This window comes from Natator depressus, chromosome 2 (assembly GCF_965152275.1).
Source record: "Natator depressus isolate rNatDep1 chromosome 2, rNatDep2.hap1, whole genome shotgun sequence".
Classification (NCBI taxonomy): domain Eukaryota; kingdom Metazoa; phylum Chordata; order Testudines; family Cheloniidae; genus Natator; species Natator depressus.
Window position 1 is genome coordinate 59,744,950 of NC_134235.1, and position 27,499 is coordinate 59,772,448.

Sequence of the window (27,499 nt, forward strand, 5' to 3'; positions counted from 1 at the left end):
TAAGTTCATGAAAAATGTGAGCTGTAAAGTTTACCCAGTGCACTGATGCTAATTAGGGACCTTTGGGCATTGCTGCAATGCAAATCATACCTAATAAAAGTAATTAATTAAAGACCAAGAGAGAAAGGGGGAAACAGAAACTCTGCAGCTCAGATTTTTCATTATTTTAAAGAGGTAGTAATAGTCTCCAGTGCTACTAAAATACAGCACTAGTTTCATTTTTAAACAACTATTTTTTCTTCTCTTGGGAATCTTACGGAAGAGTTGTTCACTGGTTGCAAATTCTTTGCACTTGCCTATGATTTATTTCCTGCAATTTGGAGGAAGGTTGGGAAGGGGAAGGAGAGAAACAGGTTGGGATATAGGTCAAGTGAGGCTAATGAGTCTAACAAATTTGGACCAGTATGACAGTTGTCCAAAATTGCACAAGTTATAGCTTTCATTAGTGAATTAATTTGCTCTCTTTGGCCTAACCATTTTAAAAATAACGGTACTTAATTTTAAAAGAGTAAAACTGAGAGTTCTATCCTGCTCCTTTTCAACTTGATTATGGGAGTTTTTCCATAGATTTCAGTGGGGCCTGGATTAGTTCTGATTTCCCTCAAGATACTGACTGTATTTTGAAATTACTAGACCCTGCGCAACTAAGCTCATACCAGGGATGGATTTCTTAAAAACAAAACATCAAACCCTGTTTTCAGCAGTAAAGGTTTTGGGCCCTGATCATGTAACTAGATCCATGTAGGCAAACCCCTGCACCCATATGGAGCCCCACTGAAGTTAAAAGAGCTAAGCCCAGGAGCAGGGGTCTGCCATGAAGATCCAGTTGCAGGAACAGGTCTTTAGATACCAAGGTGACAGATGTCTTAGGAATACTTTGGTATAAATATGCTAGCAGAATTTTATGTATTTTTCAGGTTATTTTTAAGAATGTCTTTCAAGGAAGCATCAGATTCTGGTGAAATCTTAAAAGAGGAAATATAGTAAAATACATTCAACCTTTTTATACTTTCTTCACCAAGAAACTGTTTTCCATTACACCAATGACATATTAAGGTAGCTTTTAGTTCGTTTGAGGCAGCAATCCACTGAACAGATGTTTTCCTGAAATTTAATTGAAGAAGGCAGGGAAGACAATGAGATCATAAACTAAGTCATGTTCACAGCCTGGTGAGAGCCAGGATTCTCAGTTTCAATACAGCAAAGCATTAAAGAGAAAAATCAGTCTTTGCCCCAGGAGACAGTTGCTTAATTATGTTTACTACAAATGGTGAATTAAAGTTAGTGTTTGTCAGTGGTGAAAATCTACAGCTAGATCATACAGCAGAACTGAATCTAAGGCAAAAAATAATAATCTCCAGAAGTTGATTGTAAGGGAGCTGAATATAATCATTTTATTCTTTCTTGCAGGATGACCTCTCTTTGTGCAGAAATCTTAATGTCCTGTATTTGTATGATAACCAAATTAGACAAATCCATAACTTGGGCTTTGCTTCAAATCTAACACACCTGTACCTGCAAAACAATTGCATTTCATGTATAGAGAACCTCACATCACTGAAAAAACTTGAGAAACTGTAAGTGAAAATTGTCTTTCATTCTGAAAAAATCAAAAATTATAATTGTATACTATGTATTAATAAGAAATTTAAGAACAAGTTAAGTATTGAAGTCCTTTCCCTATAAGTAAGCTAAATGTTGTCTTTCAAATGTGTGACAAATGTGTGACAAAGTCAGACCTGACAGCTATAAGAAAGTGTTTTTTTGTTGTTGTTTTTTTCAGTGGTTACAGGGAAAGGCATGATAAAAGCCAGGGTGTGGGGTAGAGTGTTTGATGAGAATCAGATCTAGGGGGTAAAACCAAGCAAGGCCTACGTGCTTAAAGTTGTACCGCCACCTGAAAGTATTAAGTAAAGCATTTAACCTCTCTGGAAGCCGAATTGGGTCACTCAGACCAGCTAAAAGCTGAAGTTTGTGATTTATTTGTTAATATCAATGGATAGTTATTTAGTACCACCAAGAATGTGGTGGAAGGCAGGTATATCAATCCTAGAATGGTGAAGGCTTTTTTCCCTATGTACTGAAACAAGGTTACCTCAGGTTAATTAGAGACACCTGAGTCCAATTAAGTGATGCTGGTGACCTTAAAAAAAACCCTTCTGGTGAGAGAGAGGGATGCTAAACAAGCTACAGCAGGGTTAGGGGTATCAGCAAGAAAAAGCTTCTTCTAGGTAGAAGGCTGCCCTTCTCCCTATAGGGCAGGGGTAGTCACTTATTTTTTTGTCAAGGTCCAAATTTCTTGGTCAAGGTATAGTCAAGATCAGTACTTCAGTGAAAATAACAACAATAATGATAAGTAAATAAAAATATTTTGGGGTCCGTTCAAAAGCATCTGGAGGTCCAGATTTGGCCCACGGTCCACCTACTGACTACCCCTGCTATAGGGAAAACAACCAAGTTTACTTCTGTTTGGGGAAGGGCTGGCAGCCAGATGCCAGTATAATAAGTCAACACCTTGGAGAAGGACAAGGAAATATATTTCTTTTGTGTCGTGAGTTTGTTTTTTGTGCTTAAGAGAACTACTTGTGCCTACCTTGAGACTCACCTTATAATCATTGGGGAAAAAAGTCCAAATCATTCAAAACCTCCAGAGTAGGACTGATTTACTTTAGGCCCCTTCTGCCAAAGGCAGAAACTTGGACTGATGAGGCAAAGGAGGAGCCTTGCCAGAAAGTATAAATACCCTTCATTGGCTATATAATATTTCCATTCAAGTGTTCTGTGACCACATAGACTGTGTAGTGATGGATATTATTTGAAAGTTATCATTAGACTCACTCTGTTTGAAATATTGTCTTCTTTTCCAGAAGATTTAACAATAGTATTATTATCTATGGACTAATAGAATTGATAGACTAGACTTGCATCTATTAATCTATAAATAGTACAGTTGGATACAAGTATATTTAAATAGGAGTTCCTCACTCAGATGCAATTCCTTAACACATTCATTGCTACAGTTTAATAATGCCCATAAGGGATTCATTTCTATTTTGAGACTTGAGTGTGGATCTGCTTGGTTTTGTTTTTCTTTTACCCTCAAACTGTGTTAAGTCCCATTTACATTGTTTTTTGCAGGTATCTGGGAGGCAATTACATCACTGTAGTAGAGGGCTTGGAAACATTTGAAGAACTGAGAGAGCTACATGTTGAAAGCCAGCAGCTTCCTCTTGGAGAAAAGCTCTTGTTTGATCCAAGAACTCTTCATTCCCTGGCAGTAAGCATATATATAAATTTTCTGACAAGCAGTGATAATAGACCAGGGGTTGGCAACATTCAGCACGCGGCCCATCAGGGAATCTGCTGGCGGGCCGTGAGACATTTTGTTTACGTTGCCCGTCTACAAACATGGCCCCCCGCAGCTCCCAGTGGCCACGGTTCGCCGTTCCCAGCCAATGGGAGCTGCAGGAGGCAGCATGGGCAGATTACCCTGATGGCCGCATGCCGAAGGTTGCCGACCCCTGCAATAGACCTATGAAAGGAAGGTAGTATGGATGGCTCAATATTTTGTATATTGCCCACTTTTCCTTAGTTATAATGGCTCTATTCCACTGTGATCTGTAAAGGGTTAGGGTTTTTTTCTCTCCATGTAACTTAGAAAATAGCTAGGAAAAAACTGGAGTGCCACATTCCAGCAGAGTCTAGCAACCCGTTTGCTTGTTTATTTGTGGAATGTATTTATTTATTTGCCTGAAGCTGAAGGATATGCTTTCTGTATGTAGAAGAAATAAACAGTGAATACGTTGAAAAGAGAGAAGGGATTTATCATAGAGAAGTCAATTACTCAATTCTTGAATCCAAAGCTTGCAAACTTTTTCAGAGCTGGCACTTATAGTTAATAACCCAGCAGCCAATGAATTTGGTAGCATTCTGGGGGAAATCCTTATGAAAGGATGAACAGTTTTTTCAGTCTATGAAACATAATCAGGTTTTTCTTCAACCATCTTTAGAGTGATGTCTCTTGTCCTTTTTGTACAAAGTTAATCATAGTGTCTATTTTTGCTCTTCACATTCGTTTCCTCTTCCATCTGTTCTTGTTTCTCATGGCTGGAAACAAGGAAAGGGCCAGAAACATGAGACCAGTCATCTCTCCATGGATTACCAGCTATTGTTTTGACAATCAGCAATGGTCCATGGACCAGTGTTTGGGAAGTTTGGGGTTATTAATTGTGTGCACAGGAAGCATACAGGTAGAGCTAAAACTTCAGCCCTTTTCTGAAATGCAGCGCTTACTCTTCAGATCAGGTTCTAGAGGGATTTAGGTTTCTAGATTTATACTGCTGAAAGAAACAGCACTGCTGAAAGAATCAGTGGTCAACCAATAATTAGTCCCTTTTCTAGCCTAGATTTAAACATGCTCGTTCAATATGCCTTTTTCCAGTTCCTAAACACAAAAGTGCCTTTTTTTTTCTTTGACATAAAAGTATACGATATTTTGCTAATTTGGATAAATGTTACCTAAATTACATTTATTTTGGGGATGGACCAGCGGGATCACCATAGGTACTCCAAAAGAGTGTTCCATGATGGATTACCTCATGTTGTTTTCCAAAAAGTTGCACATTACTAAAAGGCCCAGATCATGTTAATTCATTGTTGGACTCATCAAGTCATCAAGAGGGTAAGTTCCAAAAGAAAGACTAAGTCAATAGGACTGTGCATATGAGAAAGGAGTACGCATATGAACAAGGTTTGTGCCATCAGGTCTGAAAGGAAGGCAGCATAATCTAGTGGTTAGAGCAAGGAATGTAGGAGTCAAGAGATATGGATTTTAATACCAGCTCTTCTGTAGACTTGGTGTGTGACCATGGGCAAGTCAATTAACTTCTTTGTCTCAGCTCTGCATCTGGAAATTACGACTATTAATACTTATTGTGATGCTTTCGTGGTCCTCTGGTTTATGAGGCACCTCTCTACCACCAGCCCTTAGCACAAGGAAGCCCAAAGGCAACACAAGCACTCTCCTCTAGGCCTTGCAGGCCCCACTGTCACTCAGGTACAAATTGAGAGATTGTGAAATCTACAAGAGAGGAAAGCAACAGGAAGAAACAAATAGCAGGTGGTGCCCTATTTATGAATAAAGTTGAAGAATTGGTCTGGTATATCTTGGAGTGCAAAGAGACACATGGAATCGTTCAGCTAGGAGGCAAACTGACAGCTTGCATGTGTCATGAAAAAAGGGTCACAGCCTGCTTAGCTGTAAAACATTGCAAGAATTTGGGGTGAGCAATACTTTATTACACGTGAGTATCTTGTTAATTAAGTTTAGGCTCTAGAATGCGTTATAATTTTATTTTATATGTAACCATTTGTTTCCAGTACTTCTACTTGAATCTCTATGCTTTGTTAAATAAATGTACTCTTGATTCACTATAAATAAATCTAAGTGCTTTGAATTAAGCTGAGTGGTGATCTAAAGTGAAACTAGTAAGCTGTTTCTTTGGAAGTAGTGGATTGGTGAATACTGTGAGTGTGCAGGGGGGCCAGGGCTGGACACTCCAGGGAGAGGCTCAGTGGGCTTGAGGGTTGGAGTGTCCCTATCACTAACCTGCAAAGTAACAGCGGGGCCTGCAAGGCCTGGAGTGGAGTGCTGGTGTTGCTCATGGCTGATGGAGTTGGAGAACTGACCCCCATCGGGCACAGATGAGGCTTCCTCACGCTAAGGGCAGGTGGCAGCAAGTCACCTTACAATCCTGGGTACCCCCAGGAAGCATCACAGCACACAATACACAAATGACAAGACAGGGAAATAAGTGCCAGTTACCTTCTGCCTGAAAGGAACATCTCCAAGGTATGTCACCCCCTGGTGACCTGCTTTAACTCCAAGACCTCAAGAACATGATTTTCAGTATAGATACATAGCTCCTTAATACTATCCACACATACATTTTGCAACGATTATAATGTCCAGGGGGCAACTGGCTTACAGTAGAGACCTCACATGCCACCCTTCAGTGAACTGTTATGCAGTATCTGACCCAGTGGATCCCTGTAAAGCCCTCTGCACCCCCTGTGCCCTCTGCCAGTTGGCACCAAGAGTTCTTTGGGTCATACTTACCCACCTTTATAAAGCACTGTGAAACATTCAAATTAAAAATGCTATATAAATGCTAAGCATTATATTATGAAAACAGTAGAGATATAGCATTGTTGCAGGTTGACTCATGACCAAAAATACATATCCTTGTAGGGACCCTCAAGCCCCTATACAGAGGACGTGCACATCCAGCATCAAAGATTATGTGAAATATTAGATGATCCTGTGTAGTCTCATTTACACATTTTAGCCAGAGCTTACAAAATTCACAATGTGGCCCTGCTGACAGACTTTTCTCAAAGGAATTACTATTACACTTTTGCAATGTGAGAAAACAATGTTGTTGTTTTTTCTTTTTTTCTTCCAGAAATCTTTGTCAGTGTTGAATATCAGCAATAACAATATAGATGAACTGGGAGAATTAGCACTTCTGGAAAATATTTCCCATCTTATAGCAGTTGACAACCAACTTCACCATGTGAAGGTATTAAAAAGAATGTTTTTTAATATTTAGTGTGAGTGAAATCAAAATAATCAGACTGATCATTATTATTAAGGTATTTTAATAGCCAGTTGAACATTTGTTTCATTTTAATAATTTATTGTGCCCCCAGTTACGGAGCCTGATCCAAATCAGATTGAAGTAAATGGGAATCTTTCCACAGACCTCAATGGACTTTGAATCAGGCCCACAATGCAAAGGCCACATGGCCTCAGAATGTTGGATTTGGCTTGTTTTTAATTAACTTGCAAGTCAATTTTACCACATTAAAATTTTAGTTCTCTGTCTTGGTATAACTGCCATAAATCCCCAAATGTTAGTCAGCATTTTTAGTGTAAATGTGTTAAGGCAGTTCTTAGATATTTGATCGGCTGGCCAGTGTCTCAGCTCTGGCTAAAATGTGTAAATACAGACAGTAAATTGCAATTAGTCATCAGCAGTAACAATTACATACTATGTGTGCACATGCACCGCTCCCCCACCTTATTTTTATTTTCTTTCCCTTCCCAGGTATGTTTTAGTTGTTTTGTATGAATAATAACATTACACAATATGTACAGGATTTAATATTATAGATTTGGCTTGCAGTTCCTCTTTTTCTCTTTTCTCAGTTACTGAACCAGAAAGAACGCTAACAGTAGATTATTTATTTAGATGGGAATATATTCCTTTAAGAGAATTGGAATTGTTGCCTTTAGTATTTAGTTCAGTTTAAAAAAAACAACCCTCGATTTCAGAAGAAAACTAGCCTTTGCTGTAAATGTCTATGAATTAAGTAAAATATATTAAACCTATTCATATCTGTGAAGGTTATACAAAACATTTAAGAAACAGGAAGGAAGGGTTAATAATCATGAAATTATTAACCCATTACATGCAAGGTTCCATGTTACATATTCACAGCTGGAGGGAGACTGTATGGTTAGGACCTGATCCAGCTACCATTGATTTTGATGTATTGTAGATCTGAGTGGTTTTCCCACCTATGCTCCAAACAAACAAGTCTCCAAACTCTAAATTGAGATGCTGTTTAAATTTGTCATCGTGAATTCACATTCTTGCACATACAGAAAACAATTTATTCATTTCTCAAGTGCTGAACATACAGTTTAATAAGAATAGATCTCCAGCATGAAATTATATCTAGACTTTCATAGTTTCAGGGGAGATTACATCAAAGTGCACTGTAGCACTTAACACTAATCTTTCTTTTTAAAATATAAAAAGCAAACTGTTTGTTGAAAGAGCAGTAGGCCTGAGACCTCTCACAGTCAGAAAAACTGAGTTAGCTTCAAAGAAAATCTCTGAAGCTTTTGGCTCTGTTTTAAAGGCATCAGTTTAAAATCCATATACAGCAAGAGCACTTATGCTTATAACAATTGCAGAGACTTAATTAGTCAATCAGAAAGCAAAGTTTGGAATATATTTTTACTTGTTTTCTACAGCAGTGAATTTCATGGCTTATGTGGCTCATGTTATTCTGGAAACTATAGTTAAAAAGATGGCACCTGATGTAATAGTAAAATGAATAGTAGAGGGTTGCACATTTTATTCCTTCTGTAGGTTGAGTTATTTCTCTAGGCCAGTGACTCCTTGAATCCCTCCATTCCCGCAAGCTCCATATGTGCCACCCTCCCATTCCCCTCTTTTTCAGGGAACCTGCAACCTCCAACTCCATCTTTCATGCCAGGGGTTTCCCACATTTACCCCCACCATTATTATTTCTTTCCTTTCTGCCTGGGAGAAAAATTTAAACTTTATTGGGAGGAAGGGCAGAGATGAGATGAGATGAGGGGTGTTATTGGCTGCCATCAAGCAGATAATTACAGACTTGGTGAGGCTGATTGGTCTGCTAACCAGATGCCATGGGCTCTGTGTCCAACCCCATCTCCTGCCACCTTCTCTCCCCACCGCCATTTTTCCATGTCCAGTTTCCGATTTTCACCAGACTCAATAAGGTTCTGCTCATTGATGCCTAAACCATTTATTGAAATTTTGGAATTGAGTGGATGCAGCATTCAAAAATTATTGCATTACAGACAAAGAGAAATGCCTGAAGTTGAGTGTAGGGCCTCACTTTGCCTGGCCAGTTACGGTTGAGACACTGATGAGCAGATTGTGATATTCAAAAATTGAATCACAAATTTTCCTTTCCAAGGCAAATTGATGTTTTCAAAATTATTTTAATCAATTCTAAAACAACTGTCAGATGTAAAGTCAGCTTTCTTATCCAAAGAGGAACAGTGTGTATGTGTAACATCAGGGTGTTCACTATGTCACTAGAGATTTTCAGCAGATTAGAGTCCAAAGATTTCCTGCTTATAAAATCATCAAGGAACTCTCCAGTTATACAGAACTGCTCCGTTCATGGTCAGCATCACAGAATCATAGAATATCAGGGTTAGAAGGGGCCTCAGGAGGTCATCTAGTCCAACCCCCTGCTCAAAGCAGGACCAATCCCCAACTAAATCATCCCAGCCAGAGCTTTATCAAGCCTGATCTTAAAAACCTCTAAGAAAGGAGATTCTACCATCTCCCTAGGTAACCCATTCCAGTGCTTCACCACCCTCCTAGTGGAAAAGTTTTTCCTAATATCCAACCTAAACCTTCCCCACTGCAACTTGAGACCATTACTCCTTGTTCTGTCATCTGCTACCACTGAGAACAGTCTAGATTCATCCTCTTCGGAACCCCCTTTCAGGTAGTTGAAAGCAGCTATCAAATCCCCCCTCATTCTTCTCTTCTGCAGACTAAATAATCCCAGTTCCCTCAGCCTCTTTTCAGAAGTCGTGTGCTCCAGCCCCCTAATAATTTTTGTTGCCTTCCGCTGGACTCTTTCCAATTTTTCCATATCCTTCTTGTAGTGTGGGGCCCAAAACTGGACCCAGTACTCCAGATGAGGCCTCACTAATGCCAAATAGAGGGGAACGATCACATCCCTCAATCTGCTGGTAACGCTCCTATTTATACAGCCCAGAATGCCATTGGCCTTCTGGGCAACAAGGGCGCGCTGTTATCCATATAACATATCCAGCTTCTTGTCCACTGTAACCCCTAGATCCTTTTTGCAGAACTGCTGCTTAACCACTCGGTCCCTAGTCTGTAGCAATGCGTGGGAGTCTTCCGTCCTAAGTGCAGGACTCTGCACTTGTCCTTGTTGAACCTCATCAGATTTCTTTTGGCCCAATCCTCTAATTTGTCTAGGGCCCTCTGTATCCTATCGCTACCCTCCAGCATATCTACCACTCCTCCCAGTTTAGTGTCATCTGCAAACTTGCTGAGGGTGCAATCCATGCGATCATCCAGATCATTAATGAAGATATTGAACAAAACCGTCCCCAGGACTGACCCTTGGGGCACTCCGCTTGATACCGGCTGCCAACTAGACATGGAGCCATTGATCACTACCCGTTGAGCCCGACAATCTAGCCAGCTTTCTATCCACCTTATCGTCCATTCATCCAGCCCATACTTCTTTAACTTGCTGGTAAGAATACTGTGGGAGACCGTATCAAAAGCTTTGCTAAAGTCAAGGAATAACACGTCCACTGCTTTCTCCTCATCCACAGAGCCAGTTATCTTGTCATAGAACGCAATTAGGTTAGTCAGGCATGACTTGCCCTTGGTGAATCCATGCCAACTGTTCCTGACCACTTTCCTCTCCTCAAAGTGCTTCAAAATGGATTCCTTGAGGACGTGCTCCATGATTTTTCCAGGGACTGAGGTGAGGCTGACTGGCCTGTAGTTCCCCGGATCCTCCTTCTTCCCTTTTTAAAAGATGGGCACTACATTAGCCTTTTTCCAGTCATCCGGGACCTCCCCCGATCGCCATGAGTTTCCAAAGATAATTGCCAATGTCTCTGCAATCACATCCGCCAACTCCTTTAGCACCCTCAGATGCAGTGCATCCAGCCCCATAGACTTGTGCTCATCCAGCTTTTCTAAATAGTCCTCAACCACTTCTTTCTCCACAGAGGGCTGGTCACCTCCTCCCCCATACTGTGCTGCCCAGTCTGGGAGCTGACCTTGTTCATAGACTCATAGACTTTAAGGTCAGAAGGAACCATTATGATCATCTAGTCTGGCCTCCTGCACAAAGCAGGCCACAGAATCTCACCCACCTCTTCTGCAATAAACCTCTCATCTATGTCTGAGCTATTGAAGTCCTCAAATCATGGTTTAAAGACTTCAAGGTGCAGAGAATCCTCCAGCAAGTGACCCATGCTGCAGAGGAAGGCGAAAAACCCCCAGGGTCTCTTCCAATCTGCCCTGGAGGAAAATTCCTTCCCGACCCCAAACATGGCGATCAGCTGAACCCTGAGCATGTGGGCAAGATTCACCAGCCAGATACCCGAAACAATTCTCTGTAGTAACTCAGATACCATCCCATCACAGGCCATTGGGCCTATTTACCATGAATAGTCAACGATCAACTAATTGCCAAAATCATGTTATCCCATCATACCATCTCCTCCATAAACTTATCAAGCTTAATCTTGAAGCCAGATAGGTCTTTTTGTTCATGAAGACAGAGGCAAAAAAAGCATTGAGTACATTAGCTTTTTCCACATCCTCTGTCACTAGGTTGCCTCCCTCATTCAGTAAGAGGCCCACTCTTTCCCTGACCACCTTCTTGTTGCTAACATACCTGTAGAACCCCTTCTTATTACTCTTAACATCCCTTGCTAGTTGCAACTCCAATTGTGATTTGGCCTTCCTGATTTCGCTCCTGCATGCCTGAGCAATATTTTTATACTCCTCCCTGGTCATTTGTCCAAGCTTCCACTTCTTGTCAGCTTCTTTTTTGTGTTTAAGATCTGCAAGGATTTCACTGTTAAGCCAAGCTGATCGCCTGCCGTATTTACTATTCTTTCTACACATCGGGATGGTTTGTTCCTGCAGCCTCAATAAGGATTCTTTAAAATACAGCCAGCTCTCCTGGACTCTTTTCCCCCTCATGTTATTCTCCTAGGGGATCCTGCCCATCAGAGGGAGTCAAAGTCTGCTTTTCTGAAGTCCAGGGTCCATATTCTGCTGCTCTCCTTTCTTCCTTTTGTCAGGATCCTGAACTCGACCATCTCATGGTCACTGCCTCCCAGGTTCCCATCCACTTTTGCTTCCCTACTAATTCTTCCCAGTTTGTGAGCAGCAGGTCAAGAAGAGCTCTGCCCCTAGCTGGTTCCTCCAGCACTTGCACCAGGAAATTGTCCCCTACACTTTCCAAAAACTTCCTGGATTGTCTGTCCACAGCTGTATTGCTCTTCCAGCTGATACTGGGGTGATTGAAGTCCCCCATGAAAACCAGGGGCTGTAATCTAGTAACTTCTGTTAGTTGCCTGAAGAAAGCCTTGTCCACCTCATCCCCCTGGTCTGGTGGTCTATAGCAGACTCCCACCACGACATCACCCTTGTTGCTCACACTTCTAAACTTAATCCAGAGACGCTCAGGTTTTTCTGCAGTTTCATACCGGAGCTCTGAGCAGTCATACTGCAACTTACATTCAATGCAACTCCCCCACCTTTTCTGCCCTGCCTGTCCTTCCTGAACAGTTTATATCCATCCATGACAGTACTCCAGTCATGTGAGTTATCCCACCAAGTCTCTGTTATTCTAATCACATCATAATTCCTTGACTGTTCTAGGACTTTCAGTTCTCCCTGCTTGTTTCCCAGGCTTCTTGCATTTGTGTATAGGCACTTAAGATAACTCACTGATCGTCCTGCTTTCTCAGTATGAGGCAGAAGTCCTCCCCTCTTGCACTCTCCTGCTTGTGCTTCCTCCTGGTATCCCACTTCCCCACTTACTCAGGGCTTTGGTCTCCTCCCCCCGGTGAACCTAGTTTAAAGCCCTCCTCACTAGGTTAGCCTGCCTGCTTGCAAAGATGCTCTTCCCTCTCTTTGTTAGATGGAGCCTGTCTCTGCCTAGCAATCCTTTGTCTTGGAACACCATCCCATGGTCAAAGAATCCAAAGCCTTCTCTCCAACACCACCTGCATAGCCATTCGTTGATTTTCACAATTCGACGGTCTCTACCTGGGCCTTTTCCTTCCACAGGGAGGATGGACGAGAACACCACTGACGCCTCAAACTCCTTTATCCTTCTTGCCAGAGCCACGTAGTCTGCAGTGATCCGCTCAAGGTCATTCTTGGCAGTATCATTGGTGCCCTCGTGGAGAAGCAGGAAGGGGTAGCGATCAAAATGAAAGTTCTTCCAAATACATTTGTAGAAAGATAGTCAAATAATCAGACACCTAAGCATGTACAGTAGCTAATTTAAGTTCAGATCCTTGATGGTTTACATTTTTAAAAAACAAACCATCATCATTATGGACAAATTACTTCTAAAAGGCTGCAATTTAAAATATATATATATAAAGGTGTCAAGCTTGGCATTTTTTTCTATACTGTAACAGGAAATGGCCTCTCAACCACACCAGAGCCTTTATATGGGAAGACACATAGTTTGGGACAGTTCTTTTACATTTATGTTATTACCCTTATTTTTCTCTCTATGACTTCACAGGAAAAAATTTTTGTGCAGCCTGGCTGGATGTGTTAAATTAGTTAGAGAGATACAGACTTTGGAGCTATAACTCTCTGGGTTAGAAAAGGTTGAAGATAGGAAACAGTAGAAATATCATGTTTGTGATCCAGAACTGGAGTGAAAACAACCAGCTGCTAGGTTCTAATATTGCCTTTGAAATGACTCCCTATGTGGCCTTTAGCAAGTCACTTAACTTCTCTGCCTCAGTTACCTCTGTATAATGAGGCTAATAATAATTACTAAGTATTAGCAGTATTCCTGCTAAATCAACATGTCATCATTATTTAGCTTTTGTTATGGAAAGTCTCAGTAGTGACACTTCTCTATTCACTGGTGTCTTTTCACTGTTTCTTCAACATAAAATAAATGAAAAGGAAAGTAGATTTCAAGTCTTTACTGTATATTTATAATTTAAATCAAGTAACAACAAGGCAGTATTCTTGTCAGCAAGTTAAGGAAGTATGGGCTGGATGAATGCACCATAAGGTGGGTAGAAAGCTGGCTAGATTGTCGGGCTCAACGGGTAGTGATCAATGGCTCCATGTCTAGTTGGCAGCCGGTGTCAAGTGGAGTGCCCCAGGGGTCGGTCCTGGGGCCGGTTTTGTTCAATATCTTCATAAATGATCTGGAGGATGGTGTGGATTGCACTCTCAGCAAATTTGCGGATGATACTAAACTGGGAGGAGTGGTAGATACGCTGGAGGGGAGGGATAGGATACAGAAGGACCTAGACAAATTGGAGGATTGGGCCAAAAGAAATCTGATGAGGTTCAATAAGGATAAGTGCAGGGTCCTACACTTAGGACGGAAGAATCCAATGCACCGCTACAGACTAGGGACCGAATGGCTAGGCAGCAGTTCTGCGGAAAAGGACCTAGGGGTGACAGTGGACGAGAAGCTGGATATGAGTCAGCAGTGTGCCCTTGTTGCCAAGAAGGCCAATGGCATTTTGGGATGTATAAGTAGGGGCATAGTGAGCAGATCGAGGGACGTGATCATTCCCCTCTATTCGACACTGGTGAGGCCTCATCTGGAGTACTGTGTCCAGTTTTGGGCCCCACACTACAAGAAGGATGTGGATAAATTGGAGAGAGTCCAGCGAAGGGCAACAAAAATGATTAGGGGTCTAGAGCACATGACTTATGAGGAGAGGCTGAGGGAGCTGGGATTGTTTAGTCTGCAGAAGAGAAGAATGAGGGGGGATTTGATAGCTGCTTTCAACTACCTGAAAGGGGGTTCCAAAGAGGATGGCTCTAGACTGTTCTCAATGGTAGCAGATGACAGAACGAGGAGTAATGGTCTCAAGTTGCAATGGGGGAGGTTTAGATTGGATATTAGGAAAAACTTTTTCACTAAGAGGGTGGTGAAACACTGGAATGCGTTACCTAGGGAGGTGGTAGAATCTCCTTCCTTAGAGGTTTTTAAGGTCAGGCTTGACAAAGCCCTGGCTGGGATGATTTAACTGGGAATTGGTCCTGCTTCGAGCAGGGGGTTGGACTAGATGACCTTCTGGGGTCCCTTCCAACCCTGATATTCTATGATTCTATGATTCAAGGTGCAAAGGTTTGGATGGCAAATTAAAGTTGTACGTTCCCGCTGTGCAGGAGAGGGGAACAGCAAGAAGAGCAGGTAAGGAAATCAGGTATTGTTAGATGTTGTGGGAAAAAGTTGGAAACAACAGTAAGTGTGGGCAGAGGAGAGAGTGCAGAAGGCCTCAGAGTCTGTGCAGTGGTGAGAAATGACAGGCAGAGAAGAGGAGCGGTGGCTAGAAAGCCATCAGGGATTTTGCAGAGTTTAATAGCAACAGTGAGAACATTAAGTAGTCTGTGCAGGAGAGGGAAATGACAGTGGGAATGGAATAGTAGTCTGTGCAGGAGAAGAAAGTGTGAAAGGCATAACAGAACTAGGTGACATGAACCATCTCCTGTACACCCTTTTCACTGTTGTATGAGGTTTGTCCAGGATAACTATATCAATTGTCTTTTTTTCTTTGAACATCTTTTTCAGTTTTGTTATGGCAGCATAATAAACCCACTCCCATACCTGTGCTGCGCATGAGCTCAGCATAATTGAGGATTAAGACTAATAAATTCATATACTTGAAGTTTTGGACAATTAAGGGAATTTTCAGTTTCATTCATAGAAATGAGGGAACAAGACCCTGTTGCAGATAAGTGAGGTTTGGATAATCAAATGTGATCTGAACTGCACTGACGGCAATTTAACAGAAAGACTTTAGATAATTTTCTTTAATTCTTATCAACCAACCAACTTTATTGTTGTAAGACCATAAATTGCTGTACACTGATTCCAGGAAGCTGAAAATAAAAACAACAGACAAGCTAAAACCTAATGAACAACTGTGATTTAAAAATCACATTTCTGCCTGAACATTTTCTACATACTGTTATAAAAGTAATACCTAATATTCAAATAACTGAAGGTAATTAAAGAAAAATATATTCTCTACATTTGTTTATTTGGATTATTTGACAGTTTTTCCCTTTCCTAAGTGTAGTTAGCTAATTAGTCAGTTTTCATTTTTGTTTTTATGAGTGTTCTCACACAGCAACGGGGAAAAGAAGATCCTTTTTAAGAATTAGAAAATGTTGTTATAAAACCACAAAAACTAGCAGGCGGGAGCCAGGTTCATGTACAGTACATGAAAGTACTTACAGCTGTTTTTTTAAAATTGGCTCACTTAACATGCCTTTTACTAACATTAGCAGCACTGTCAAGAGATAACTTAGATAACCACAATTTTAAAAAAGCTCTTTTTGTCAATAACACCTGGAATTCTTCCAAATGAAATATTTTTTAAAAAATCTAATTTACTTTTTCCTATTTCTGCTTGTTTGATATTTCATTTCTCTATTTCTGGACAATGAAAATAAACTAGCAATTTCACTTTTGTTTCTAGTCAGGTTCACGCACACTACCAGGATGTTGTTTTGTTATGTTTGGGTGCAAATACTGAACAGGATGTTTATTTGCTTTTAAAAAAAAAACTGTTTCAATTAGAACTTTACAATGTGCTGGAAATATTCTGTTGTTTTTGTAAAAACTTAACTCTACTAACCGTTATTTTGAGAAGAATATGACCTAATGTCTGTGTAAATGTTATGTTTGATATAGAAAATACAACTGAAAAAACCTATATAAAACCATCTGTATGTTCAAAGTCTTTAATTTATTCAATCTCTGGCCAGTATTGATTATGACAAGAAGATATCAAAAAAGATGAATTCATTCACTTCACAATTCAGTCAGGAACAAGAGAAAAATTATAGATTTTTTTCTCAAATAGATTATGACAGGTAGTCAGAATGGTGACAAATTGCTGTCTGTAGATGTAGTTAGGGCAGCTGAGCTAGACATTTCCAATAAAAATTGGAGCACACTGGTCAAATACTGGTTCTTAACTGGCCATCATTAATTGTGAAGAAGGTTATTGCCAGTACTACAACAGCCTACTGAGGCATTCACACCTCCTATATGTGGAATATAATTTGCTCTTCAATATTTTGTAGCAGACCTCAAAGTGATAGCATGACATGATCATTTATCAAACGGAGACTGCCCAGAAAAGTGTCTGGTCCCTTTAGTACAGTTTATTGAAAGCTGGAAAGTGAAAGCACTTATTAGAGACAGGAAGGCAATGAACAACTAGAGCATATCAAAAGGCTAATCATATTTCAGCACAGGATTAGTGTGTTCTTAGATAAACATACACTAGAGTGAGTATGTTCTGGGTCATTTATCAAGTGAGTAACTGCTCATGAAAATCTACTGGACTCTGTACATTCATCAAAGTTTAGCTGTTTACATGTTACGGTTTTAAGCAATATGCAGTTTTGTGTTCTAAAAACCTATATTAATTGCATTAATTCGTTTAAACTGAAATCTAATACTTCTTAAACATTTTTCAAGACAATGGCTGATTGCCCAGATAACAACAAAATAATAAACTATGCTGGCTAAATATTTTCTTTCTAAATAAGCCCAGGCAAAAATGTCTTTTTCCTAAAAAGAAAAGGAGTACTTGTGGCACCTTAGAGACTAACCAATTTATTTTGAGCTGTAGCTCACGAAAGCTTATGCTCAAATAAATTCGTTAGTCTCTAAGGTGCCACAAGTACTCCTTTTCTTTTTGCGAATACAGACTAACACGGCTGTTACTCTGAAACCTTTTTCCTAAAGTTACTTAACACTTTTTTGAAGGAGAGGAGAGTATATACTGAATCTACTAAACAGTGTATGTTTTCACAGTATTATGCAGACAGATACTGGTAGAGTCTTCCTTTGTAATTAATGTTATGGAGCTAACAACGTTTCCCTAGATGGACTGTTCCCACATGGGAAGTTCCACAAGAAGAAGGTTCTGTGTCTCTGTACTGCAGCTGTCCCCTTTCAGGCTTCCTTCAGCACTCACTCTATCAGCATGGCTTCTCTGGGAACTGTTCTCCACTGGGCTTCCCACAGGCTGCTACTCCGGATCTACCCTTAAACAGTTCCAAACTAGGGAGTAGAAAAGTGGGTATAAGCATTAACTTACCTGTAAAAGTCCCATGGGTTTTTGTTAGGAAGGAGGAGGTTCATGCTGCCTTTTCCTTTGTCCCCTTGTTCTCTACTTTCACCAGATTGGGAGGAGAGTGGAATGATGCAGTAGAGTATCATCTTCTGCATCCCCCCTGGATTTAAGTCCCCTCTACTCTGAGACAGAGTAGATGATGGGGCACATTGTTATTAATTTTGCAGTCTGAATTTGAAGGAGGAACTATGAACTGATCAGCACATATTTGACTTTTGCTATCAAGCCATGAAAACTGTCCAAACTTTCTAGTTTATGAAATGCTGATCCTCATTCAGCAGATGTTTCTACAACTATGGGCATGTCTACACTATGAAATTAGGGTAATTTTACAGAAGTCAATCTTTAGTAAGCGATTTTATACAGTCAATCATGCGTGTCCCCACTAAGCACATTAAGTTGGCGGAGTGCGTCCTCAATACCATGGCTAGCATCGACTAACGGAGTTGTGCACTGTGGGTAGCTATCCCACAGTCCCTGCTGCCCATTGGAATTCTGGGTTAAGCTCCCAATGCCTGATGGGGAAAAAACATTGTCGCGGGTGATTTTGGGTACATGTCCTCAGTCTCCCCTCCCTCCTTGAAAGCAATGACAAGCAATCGTTTTGCGCCTTTTTTCCTGAGCATGGCAAGCATGGAGCCCACTCAGTTGTACACTGCTTTTGTGAGCATTGTAAACACCTCGCACATTATCCTGCAGTATGTGCAGAGCCTAGCTAGAAGCTGCCAGCACGAGAAAGATTGTGAGGAGGACATGGACACAGGCGTTCCTGAAAGCACGGGATGTGGCAATTGGGATCTCATGGCAGCATTGGGGCATATTGATACAGTGGAACGCTGATTCTGGGCCCGGCAAACAAGCACAGACTGGTAGGACCGCATAGTGTTGCAGGTATGGGTTAATTTCCAGTGGCTGCGAAACTTTTGCATGTGTAAGGCCACTTTCATGGAACTTTGTGAGTAGCTTTCCCCCGCCCTGAAGCACAGGAATACTAAGATGAGACCTTCCCTAACAGTTGAGAAGCGAGTGGCGATAGCCCTGTGAAAGCTTGCAACACCTGACTGCTACCAGTCAGTCGGGAATCAATTTGGAGTGGGCAAATGTACCGTGAGGGATGCTGTGATCCAAGTAGCCAGGGCAATCAGTAACCTTCTGCTAACTCTTGGAAATGTGCAGGTGATAGTGGATGGCTTTGCTGCAATGGGGTTCCCTAACTGTGGTGGGGCGATAGACGGAACCCATATCCCTCTCTTGGCACCGGAGCACCTTGCCAAACAGTACATAAACCGCAAAGGGTACTTCTCAATGGTGTTGCAAGCACTGGTGGATCACAAGGGCCGTTTCGCTGACATTAAGGTGGGATGGTCGGGAAAGGTGCATGATGCTCGTGTCTTTCGGAACTCCGGGCTGTTCGAAAAGCTGCAAGAAGGGACTTTCTTCCCAGACCAGAAAATTACCGTTGGGGATGTTCAAATGCCAATAGTTATCCATGGGGACCCAGCCTACCCCTTGCTCCCATGGCTCATGAAGCCGTACACAGGCAGCCTGGACAGTAGTAAGGAGCAGTTCAACTATAGGCTGAGCAAGTGCAAAATGGTGATAGAATGTGCCTTTGGATGTTTAAAAGGGCTCTGGCGCTGTTTGCTGAGTAGGTTAGACCTCAGCACAACCAACATTCCCATTGTTATTGCTGCTTGCTGTGTGCTCCATAATATCCGTGAGAGTAAGGGAGAGACATTTATGGCGGGGTGGGAGGTTGAGGCAAATCACCTCGCGGCCAGTTTTGAACAGCCAGACACCAGGGCAATTGGAAGAGCACACAGAGGTGCACTGCGCATCAGCGAGGCTTTGAAAACCAGTTTCATGACTGACCAGGCTACTGTGACAGTTGTGTGTGTTTGTCCTTGATGCAAAGCTTCCCCCTTTGGTGAATGTACTTCCCTGTAATCCAATCCCCCTCCCCCTCTTTGACCACAGCTGGCAGAGGAAATAAAGTCCCTATTGTTCTGAATCCATTCATTCTTTATTTATTAAAGAAAACTTGAGATGACTGACAACGCTGACTAGTAAAAGGTAGCCCAAGTGGGGTGGGGGAGGAGGGAAGGACAAGGCCACATTGCTTATTGTAGCCACGCTACAAATCAAAGCTGTTTGAGTGACAGCCTTCTGTTGCTTGGGCCATCCCCTGGAGTTGAGTGGCTGGGAGCCTGGAGCCTCCCGCACCCGCGCTCTTGGGCGTCTGGGTGAGGAGGATATGGAACTTGGCGAGGAGGGCAAGCGGTTACACAATCGGTGCAGCAGGGGTATGTACTCTAGTTGTCTTTCCTGCAGCTCCAGCAGATGCCTCATCATGTCTGTTTGCTCCCCCATTAGCATCAGCATCTCCTCCTGCGTGTTCTGATCACGCTCACTGTATGCTTTCCTGGCCTCTGCCACTGAATGTCTCCATGCATTCAGCTGTGCCCTATCAGTGCGGGAGGACTGCATGAGCTCTGAAAACATGTAATCGTGAGTGCGGTTTTTTCGCCTTCTAATCTGCGATTAGAAAAAGTGCGGTTTTTTCGCCTTCTAATCTTCTAATCAGGGACGAAGTTGATACGGGGAGCCATAGAAACATTTACAGCTTCGGGGGGGGAAGGGAAGGGTGAGTAGCATTTAAGAAGATACATTTCTGCGAACAAAAGGGAGACTCTTTGCTGTGAATTGCTTGATTCACTGCGAGACAGCACATGTGTTTTAGGTAGAAGGTCGCATTTTGCCTTTTATATTGAGCACCTGCTGGTATGGTGATACATCACACGCGGCTGGGCAACAGAATTCGGTTTCCAGGCAGCCATGGTAAGCCAAAGAGTACACGAGGTTGGCTTCTTCCGCGTTCATAACATGTGGGAATGTTTTCAAACTGCGGCACCTTCCTTTCCCATAGCAACCAATGCCGGTTGGGTTTGCCGTTTAAAAGGAGGGGCTGAGGTTGCCGTTTAAACGGAGAGGCTACAGTTTTGGGTGGATATGCAGCAGCCCCCAGCACCACATGGCTATTCTCCAGGATGATCCCTTTTAGCCAAGCGCAAACAGCCCAGCATGACCGGGGTCAAATGTGCAGGGGATCACCAAACAGAGGGGATTACTGTTCCCTTACAAAAATTCCCCTATTTCAACCAGGTGACCATGAATGATATCACTCTCCTGAGGCTGACACAGAAAGATAAAGACCGAATGTTGCATGAATGTGACCAAAACCCAGGGCCATTTGCTGCTATGCTTTGTGCTGCAATAATTCCAGACTACTTGCTATTGGTTTGGCGTGGTAAAGTGTCGAACCGTGGAGGATGAAATAAGGCAGTCCTCCCCAGAAACCTTCTGCAAAGGTTTTCAGAGTACCTCCAGGAGAGCTTTGTGGAGATGTCCCTGGAGGATTCCCACTCCATCACTAGACACGTTAACAGACTTTTCCAGTAGCTGTACTGGCCACGAATGCATCCCAATTGTTCAGGGCAAATCAAACGTTAAACACAATTGCTTTTAATCCCTGTAGTGTAGTTACAAATATGCACTCACCAGAGGTGCCTTCTCCGCCTTCAGCGTCCAGCAACAATACGGGAGGGTATTGGCTCCAGGGTGATGAAAAGGTCCTGGCTGCCGGGGAGAACAGATTCTCCGCTTGCCTGCTGCACATTCTCCTCCTCCTCCTCTTCCTTATCTACAAAATCCTCCTCTGTTTTGCATTGAGGCTGCCACCTTGCAGGTGTCCACGGACAGTGGTAGTGGTAGGGTCCCCCTCTAGAATGGCATGCAGCTGATCATAGAAGCGGCATGTCTGGGGCTCTGACCTGGAGCGACTGTTTGCCTCCTTTATCTTTTGGTAGGCTTGCCTGAGCTCCTTAATTTTCACGTGGCATTGCTGTGTGTCCCTGGTGTAGCCTCTGTCCACCATGCCCTGTGCGATTTTGGCATATATATTAGCATTTCTTCTTTTTGATCTGAGTTCGGCCTGCACAGATTCTTCTCCCCATATAGCAATCTGATCCAGTATCTCCCTTTCAGTCCATTTTCAGTCGATTTTAGCGCTACTCCCCTCATCGGGGAGGAGTACTGCAGTCGATTTTAAGAGCCCTTTAGGTCAGCGGAACAGGGTTGGTTGTGTAAAACACATAAAATCTTGTGTAAAATCGACCTAACGTGGCTAAATTCGACCTAAACTCATAGTGTAGACCAGGCCTAAGATACATCAGTTCTAGTATTATCCACCCTTCTCTCACTCTCATACATAGCCGTTAGGATCTCCTCTCAAATGCTCTATACAGCCACATACTATGTGGATTCATATTCAGAGTAACATTGGAAGGAAATTTTGGACCATGTGTATTTCAGAAGGTAGGCTCTCTGAATAGAATGGAGCAACTTACTAAGCATTTATGAATAGCCTTCAAATCTTGTTAACTTTAATATATTGAAGTTAAAAGACAGAAAAAGTTTGATCTAGGTCATATTGCCCTTGATTTACCAGACAAAAACCCAGACTACAGAAAGGTACATTTTAAACATTTCACTATTTGGGCCAAGAATGTAACTGGCCACCCACAGATATGTAGGGGAGTTACTATGTCTTGTGTAAATTATATTTTTCCAGCATGATTTGCCAGATTTTAGTTTTATTTTTTTAATCAATTTTTGCATGAAATGTCCACTGTCCTATGAATTTCTGAAGCCTGGACAGGTGGTATTATATTTTTAAGAGCCCTTTATGATGCAAAAGGTGGTATATCTTCTCCTCCTATGTGTGATTTAAAAACATATGCATATGTTACTCACATTACTGTCTTCTTGGCTGGCTTTTCTCCAGTGTCTAGCATTTAAAAGTATGATGGGAAAGACAATTATCTGCAAGTAGCATTATTATATCCTAAAAACAGAGGATCTTTCTTGTGTTCAGCTACATTTTTGTTGCCTGGTATCAGGATCCTATCCTGTGGTCTTCCCAACTAACCCAATAACAGTTTCCATGCTCTTCCACAAGAGAAACATGATGAAGATAGACCAGATTTTATGCATGTCCATAAAATACTGGTTTTCAGGCTAGAATTCTCAGCTAGAGAAGTTGTCGGACCTGAGCTTTCCTGTAATTACTGATCACTAGTGCTCTGATTTAGAAAATCTTTAACACCTCCAAAAATGCTTCTTCAGCAATCAATTTTTCCTGCATGAAAATAGGGTAAGTACTAGGCAGAGGTCAATAGACTTGTTCACATAAAGTCTCTGCTCTGTTTGGCTTTCCAGAGACACTGCAAAATCAACCAAAAGAAACTTCTGCCGCCAGCCAGAGCTTTTGTAAAAATAGGCTCAAAGTGTATGGAAATCTGATTAGACAACATCAGAGCCTGGACTGAGCATTTACCATTTAAATTGATAGACAACATATCAGAGTTCTAGGATAATGAATGTTGTTGTTAGCATCAAGTCCAGTACAAGCAAAGTAAAACCATGGGACTGGTAACCCAATACCTTTATGGAAAGATTGGACCTACAGCTTGTTGCATTCCTCACTCTCTTCTTGACCCGGCGTCCCCTTCTGTTACAGTATGTCTGAACCAGCCCTACTTAGTACTGTTGCTTTCTGGCTTCTTTCCATAACCATATTCCTCTCATTTGGAAGCGCCCCAGCTAGCTGAGGATTTTTATCATAGGAACTAGTGCTAGACAATTGTCTTGGGATGTGAAAACCTGACTCTAGAGGGGAGTGTCAGAAAGAAAGAATCAAAACCAATGGATGATGATAGGCATGTCAGCTTGCCATCACTCACTTTGTATTTGATTGTAAATGTTTCTGTCATTGCCTTCCTATTTCTATTATGTAAAATACTGTGCAGCATTCAGAAAGTGTCATACAAAGCCCCAGTCCTACAAACACACACACACACTTAATTTTACACCCATAAGTTCAAAAGAAGACTATTTTCAGTGAACAACCAGCATGATTACTGAACTCTATCATCTACAGTCTAAAGATAAAGCAACAGTCTTTTCTTTTCTTCTGTTAATTGCAGGATTTGGAGTTTGTATTGAACAAATGGACCAAGCTGTGCAGAATGGATCTTAAAGGGAATCCTGTTTGCCGCAAACCAAAATACAGGGACAGGCTTATTATACAGTCAAAAACTCTAGGTAAAAAAGTATGTTTAGAACTCTTTCCACTTAAAAAAAATAGTTGGCACATTATCCATTTTTGAATTACAGTGAAACTCCTATGAAACCAAGTAATGTTCTCCACATTAATGTCAGGTGGTAAATATAATATTTAAAAGCTCTTGTACAAGTTATATAGTTTAAATTGATTAATAAGCTAAAAAAACCCTGTTGCTTATTATTATTACCAAAAGTACAGTTTACTAAAAAGGAGTGATACCATGGCATATCCATAAAATTATAATTAAGGCTTTTCTGTGTTTGTGGTCCCAAATTAGGTGATACTAATTTTTAAAGATATCTTTCATTTTTCCCCCCTTGTAGCATTACTGCAGGGTAGTTTGGGTGTCTTAACTATGCATTTTATGTTGTTTATGTTGTTGCTTCTTACATTAATGGAAGAGGTTTTTCTGTCAGTGTAGTTAATTCATCTTTCCAAGAATGGTAGTTAGGTCAATGGAAGAATTCTTCCATCGACTTAGCCATGTCTGCATCAAGAGTTAGGTTGACCTAACTACGGCACCCAAGGCACAATATTTTTCACAGCCCTGAGCAATGTAGCTAAGTTGATCTATTTTTTAAGTGTAGACCAGGCCTAAGTTGTAGTCAAACAAGATACTTAATTTGGAAATGTGGATGGAGTCAAATCATGCTAGAACTGTGGGGTCCTACCGCACTACAGAGTGAGTGAAGTTATGATAAAGGATCGAATCGTGCTTTCTTACTTCATATAGGTGGCCCCAAAAGGTCAGTAGGACTACTTGATGAGTAAGGTAGGCAGGTTTTGGTTGCAAGTTTGTACTTCCTTATGCCCATATATATGTATATGTTCTGCATAAATGTGTGCTCTCTTTTTAGACCCCTGCATTCTCAGTATCATGTCTTAATTTGGATGTCAAACATTCTCCTTGCAAACCATAAAAACAATTGATAGTCTCTTTCCCATGCATTTGAAAACTGCCATGTTGCACATACAATTCATTTCTTTATGAATAATTTTCAAGATATAATCTATCACTTGATCTCTTTTCTGACAAAGTTAACTAAAATGTAAGCAATTTTTGGCAAAACCAAACATATCAGTGTACATAAGATATTAATGGTTTAACCTTTTTGTTGACTAACTTTATTATGAAAAGTGTGTGTGTGTGTGTTTTCCTTTTTCCTCAGAATCCCTTGATGGGAAAGAAATAAAAGATATAGAAAGACAATTCCTAATGAATTGGAAAGCATCCAAAGCCTCCAGGAAAAAAAGCAAGGAAGAGAGCATGACAAATGAGCATGCAGATTATCCACATTTCTGTAAGCAAATTAATCAATTATTCCATTTACAATATGATCATTTACAACATTATAACAACCCTAAAATCTTATCTCACAACAAAGATGTTGGAAACAAACTTCAGGCTGAAGATTGGGCCAAGATGGAAGGTTCAGATCTAATTAATAGATTCATAGATTTGAAGGCCAGAAGGGACCATTGTGATCCTCCAGTATGACCTCCTGTATAACGCAGGCCATAGAACTTCCCCAAAATAATTAATACAGCATATTTTTTAAAAAAACATACAATCGTGATTTAAACAGTATCGATGATGGAGAATCTTTCATGACTACTGACAAGTTGTTCCAATAGTTAATTACTCTCACTGTTTAAATCTATGCCCTATTTCCAGTCCGAGTTTGTCTAGCTTCAACATCCAGCCATTGGATTGTGTCATATCTTTCTGTGCTAGACTGAAGAGCACACTACTAAATATTTATTCTCCATGTAGGTACTTATGGACTGCAATCAAGTCACACCTTAACATTCTCTTTGTTAAAGTAACTAGATTGAGCTCCTTGAGTATATCGCTGTGAGGCATGTTTTTTAATCCTTTAATCATTCTTGTGGCATTTCTCTGAACCGTCTCCAATTTATCAGCTTCCTTTTGAACTGTGGACACCAGAACTGGACACAGTATTCCAGCAGCGGTCACACCAGTGCCAAGTATAGAGGTCAAATTTCCTCGCTCTTCCTACTTGAGATTCCCCTGTTTATTTATCCAAGGATTGCATTAGACCTTTTTGCCACAGTGTCATATTCAAAGCTCATATTCAACTGGTTGCTTGCCATGACCCCAGAATATTTTTTAGAGTCTTTGCTTCCCAGGATAGAACGCCCCATTCTGTGAGTATGGCCTACATTCTTTGTTCCTAGATATAGGCATGTATATTTAGCTATATTAAAAGACATATTGTTTTCTTGGGCAGAGTTTACCAAGCAATCCAGATGGCTCTGTATCAGTGACCTGTACTCTTCATTATTTACCACTTCCCCAATTTTTGTGTCCTCTTCAAACTTTAGCAGTGATTATTTTATATTTTCTTCCAGATCATTAATAAAAATGTTAAATAGCATAGGATGAAGAACTGATCCATGTGGGACCCCACCAGAAACACATCCATTTGGTGATGATTTCCTGATTACAATTACATTTTGAGACCCAAAAAGAAAAGGAGTACTTGTGGCACCTTAGAGACTAACAAATTTATTTGAGCATAAGCTTTCGTGAGCTACAGCTCACTTCATCGGATGCTTATGCTCAAATAAATTTGTTAGTCTCTAAGGTGCCACAAGTACTCCTTTTCTTTTTGCAAATACAGACTAACACGACTGCTACTCTGAAACCTGTCATTTTGAGACCCATCACTTAGCCAGTTTTTAATCCATGTAATGCAGGGGTGGGCAAACTTTTTGGCCCAAGGGCCACATCTGAGTATGGAAATTGTATGGCGGGCCATGAATGCTCACAAAATTGAGGGTTGGAGTGCAGGAGGGCGTGAGGGCTCTGGGGTGGGGCTAGAAATGAGGAGTTCTGGGTGTGGGAGAGGGCTCTGGACTGGGGCAGGGGGTTGGGGTGGGTGAGGGCTACAGCTGGGGGCATGGGCGCTGGGGCTGGGGATGAGGGGTTGGGGGTGCAAGAGGGTGCTCTGGGCTGGGATCGAGGGGCTTGGGGGCTAGCACAGGGCGCAGGAGAGGGTCAGAGGTGCAGGCTCCAGGCAGCGCTTACCTCAAGCAGCTCCCAGAAGCAGCGACATGTCCCCACTCCGGTTCCTACGCAGAGGCGCAGCCAGGCAGCTCCGCACACTGCCCTGTCCGCAGGTGCCACCAGTGCAGCTCCCATTAGCCAGGAACCCCGGCCAGTGGGAGCTGCACAGGTGGCACTTGGGGTGGGGGCAGCATGCGAACCCCCAGCTTCCCCTAAGTGTAGGAGCCGGAGGGGGGACATGTCGCTGCTTCCGGGAGATGCACGGAGCCAGGGCATGCATGGAGCGGGGCAAGCCCCAGACCCCGCTCCCTGGCAAGAGTTCAAGGGTCAGAATAAAACATGTGAAGGGCAGGTTGTGACCCGCAGGGTGTAGTTTGCCCACTCCTGATGTAATGAGTACCATGTTAATTTTATATTCTAGTTTTTTAATAAAAAGGTAATGCAGTATCAAGTCAATTTCCTTACAGAAGTCTAAGTATATTACATCAACACTGTTTCCTTTATCAACCAAATTTTTAATCTCTCATCAAGAAAAGATATCAAGTTAGTT

The 27,499-nt window shown here is 41.7% G+C and overlaps 1 protein-coding gene across 4 annotated transcripts in view; it reads left to right on the forward strand.

Annotated features, from left to right (window-relative positions):
• PPP1R42 (protein phosphatase 1 regulatory subunit 42) overlaps positions 1-27,499 on the forward strand; it is an 82,572-nt gene that overhangs the window by 3,903 nt on the left and 51,170 nt on the right. For 3 of the 4 annotated variants that reach the window (XR_012638021.1, XM_074944278.1, XM_074944279.1), the window contains exons 3-7: positions 1,411-1,577; positions 3,139-3,277; positions 6,465-6,581; positions 23,779-23,896; positions 25,088-25,219. Coding sequence is in view for 3 of the 4 variants with exons in the window: in XM_074944278.1 (XP_074800379.1) it covers positions 1,411-1,577; positions 3,139-3,277; positions 6,465-6,581; positions 23,779-23,896; positions 25,088-25,219 (673 nt within the window). In the remaining variant the exon portion in view is untranslated. The remainder of the gene's footprint in view (positions 1-1,410; positions 1,578-3,138; positions 3,278-6,464; positions 6,582-23,778; positions 23,897-25,087; positions 25,220-27,499) is intronic. The other variant, XM_074944280.1, reaches the window with a different exon arrangement.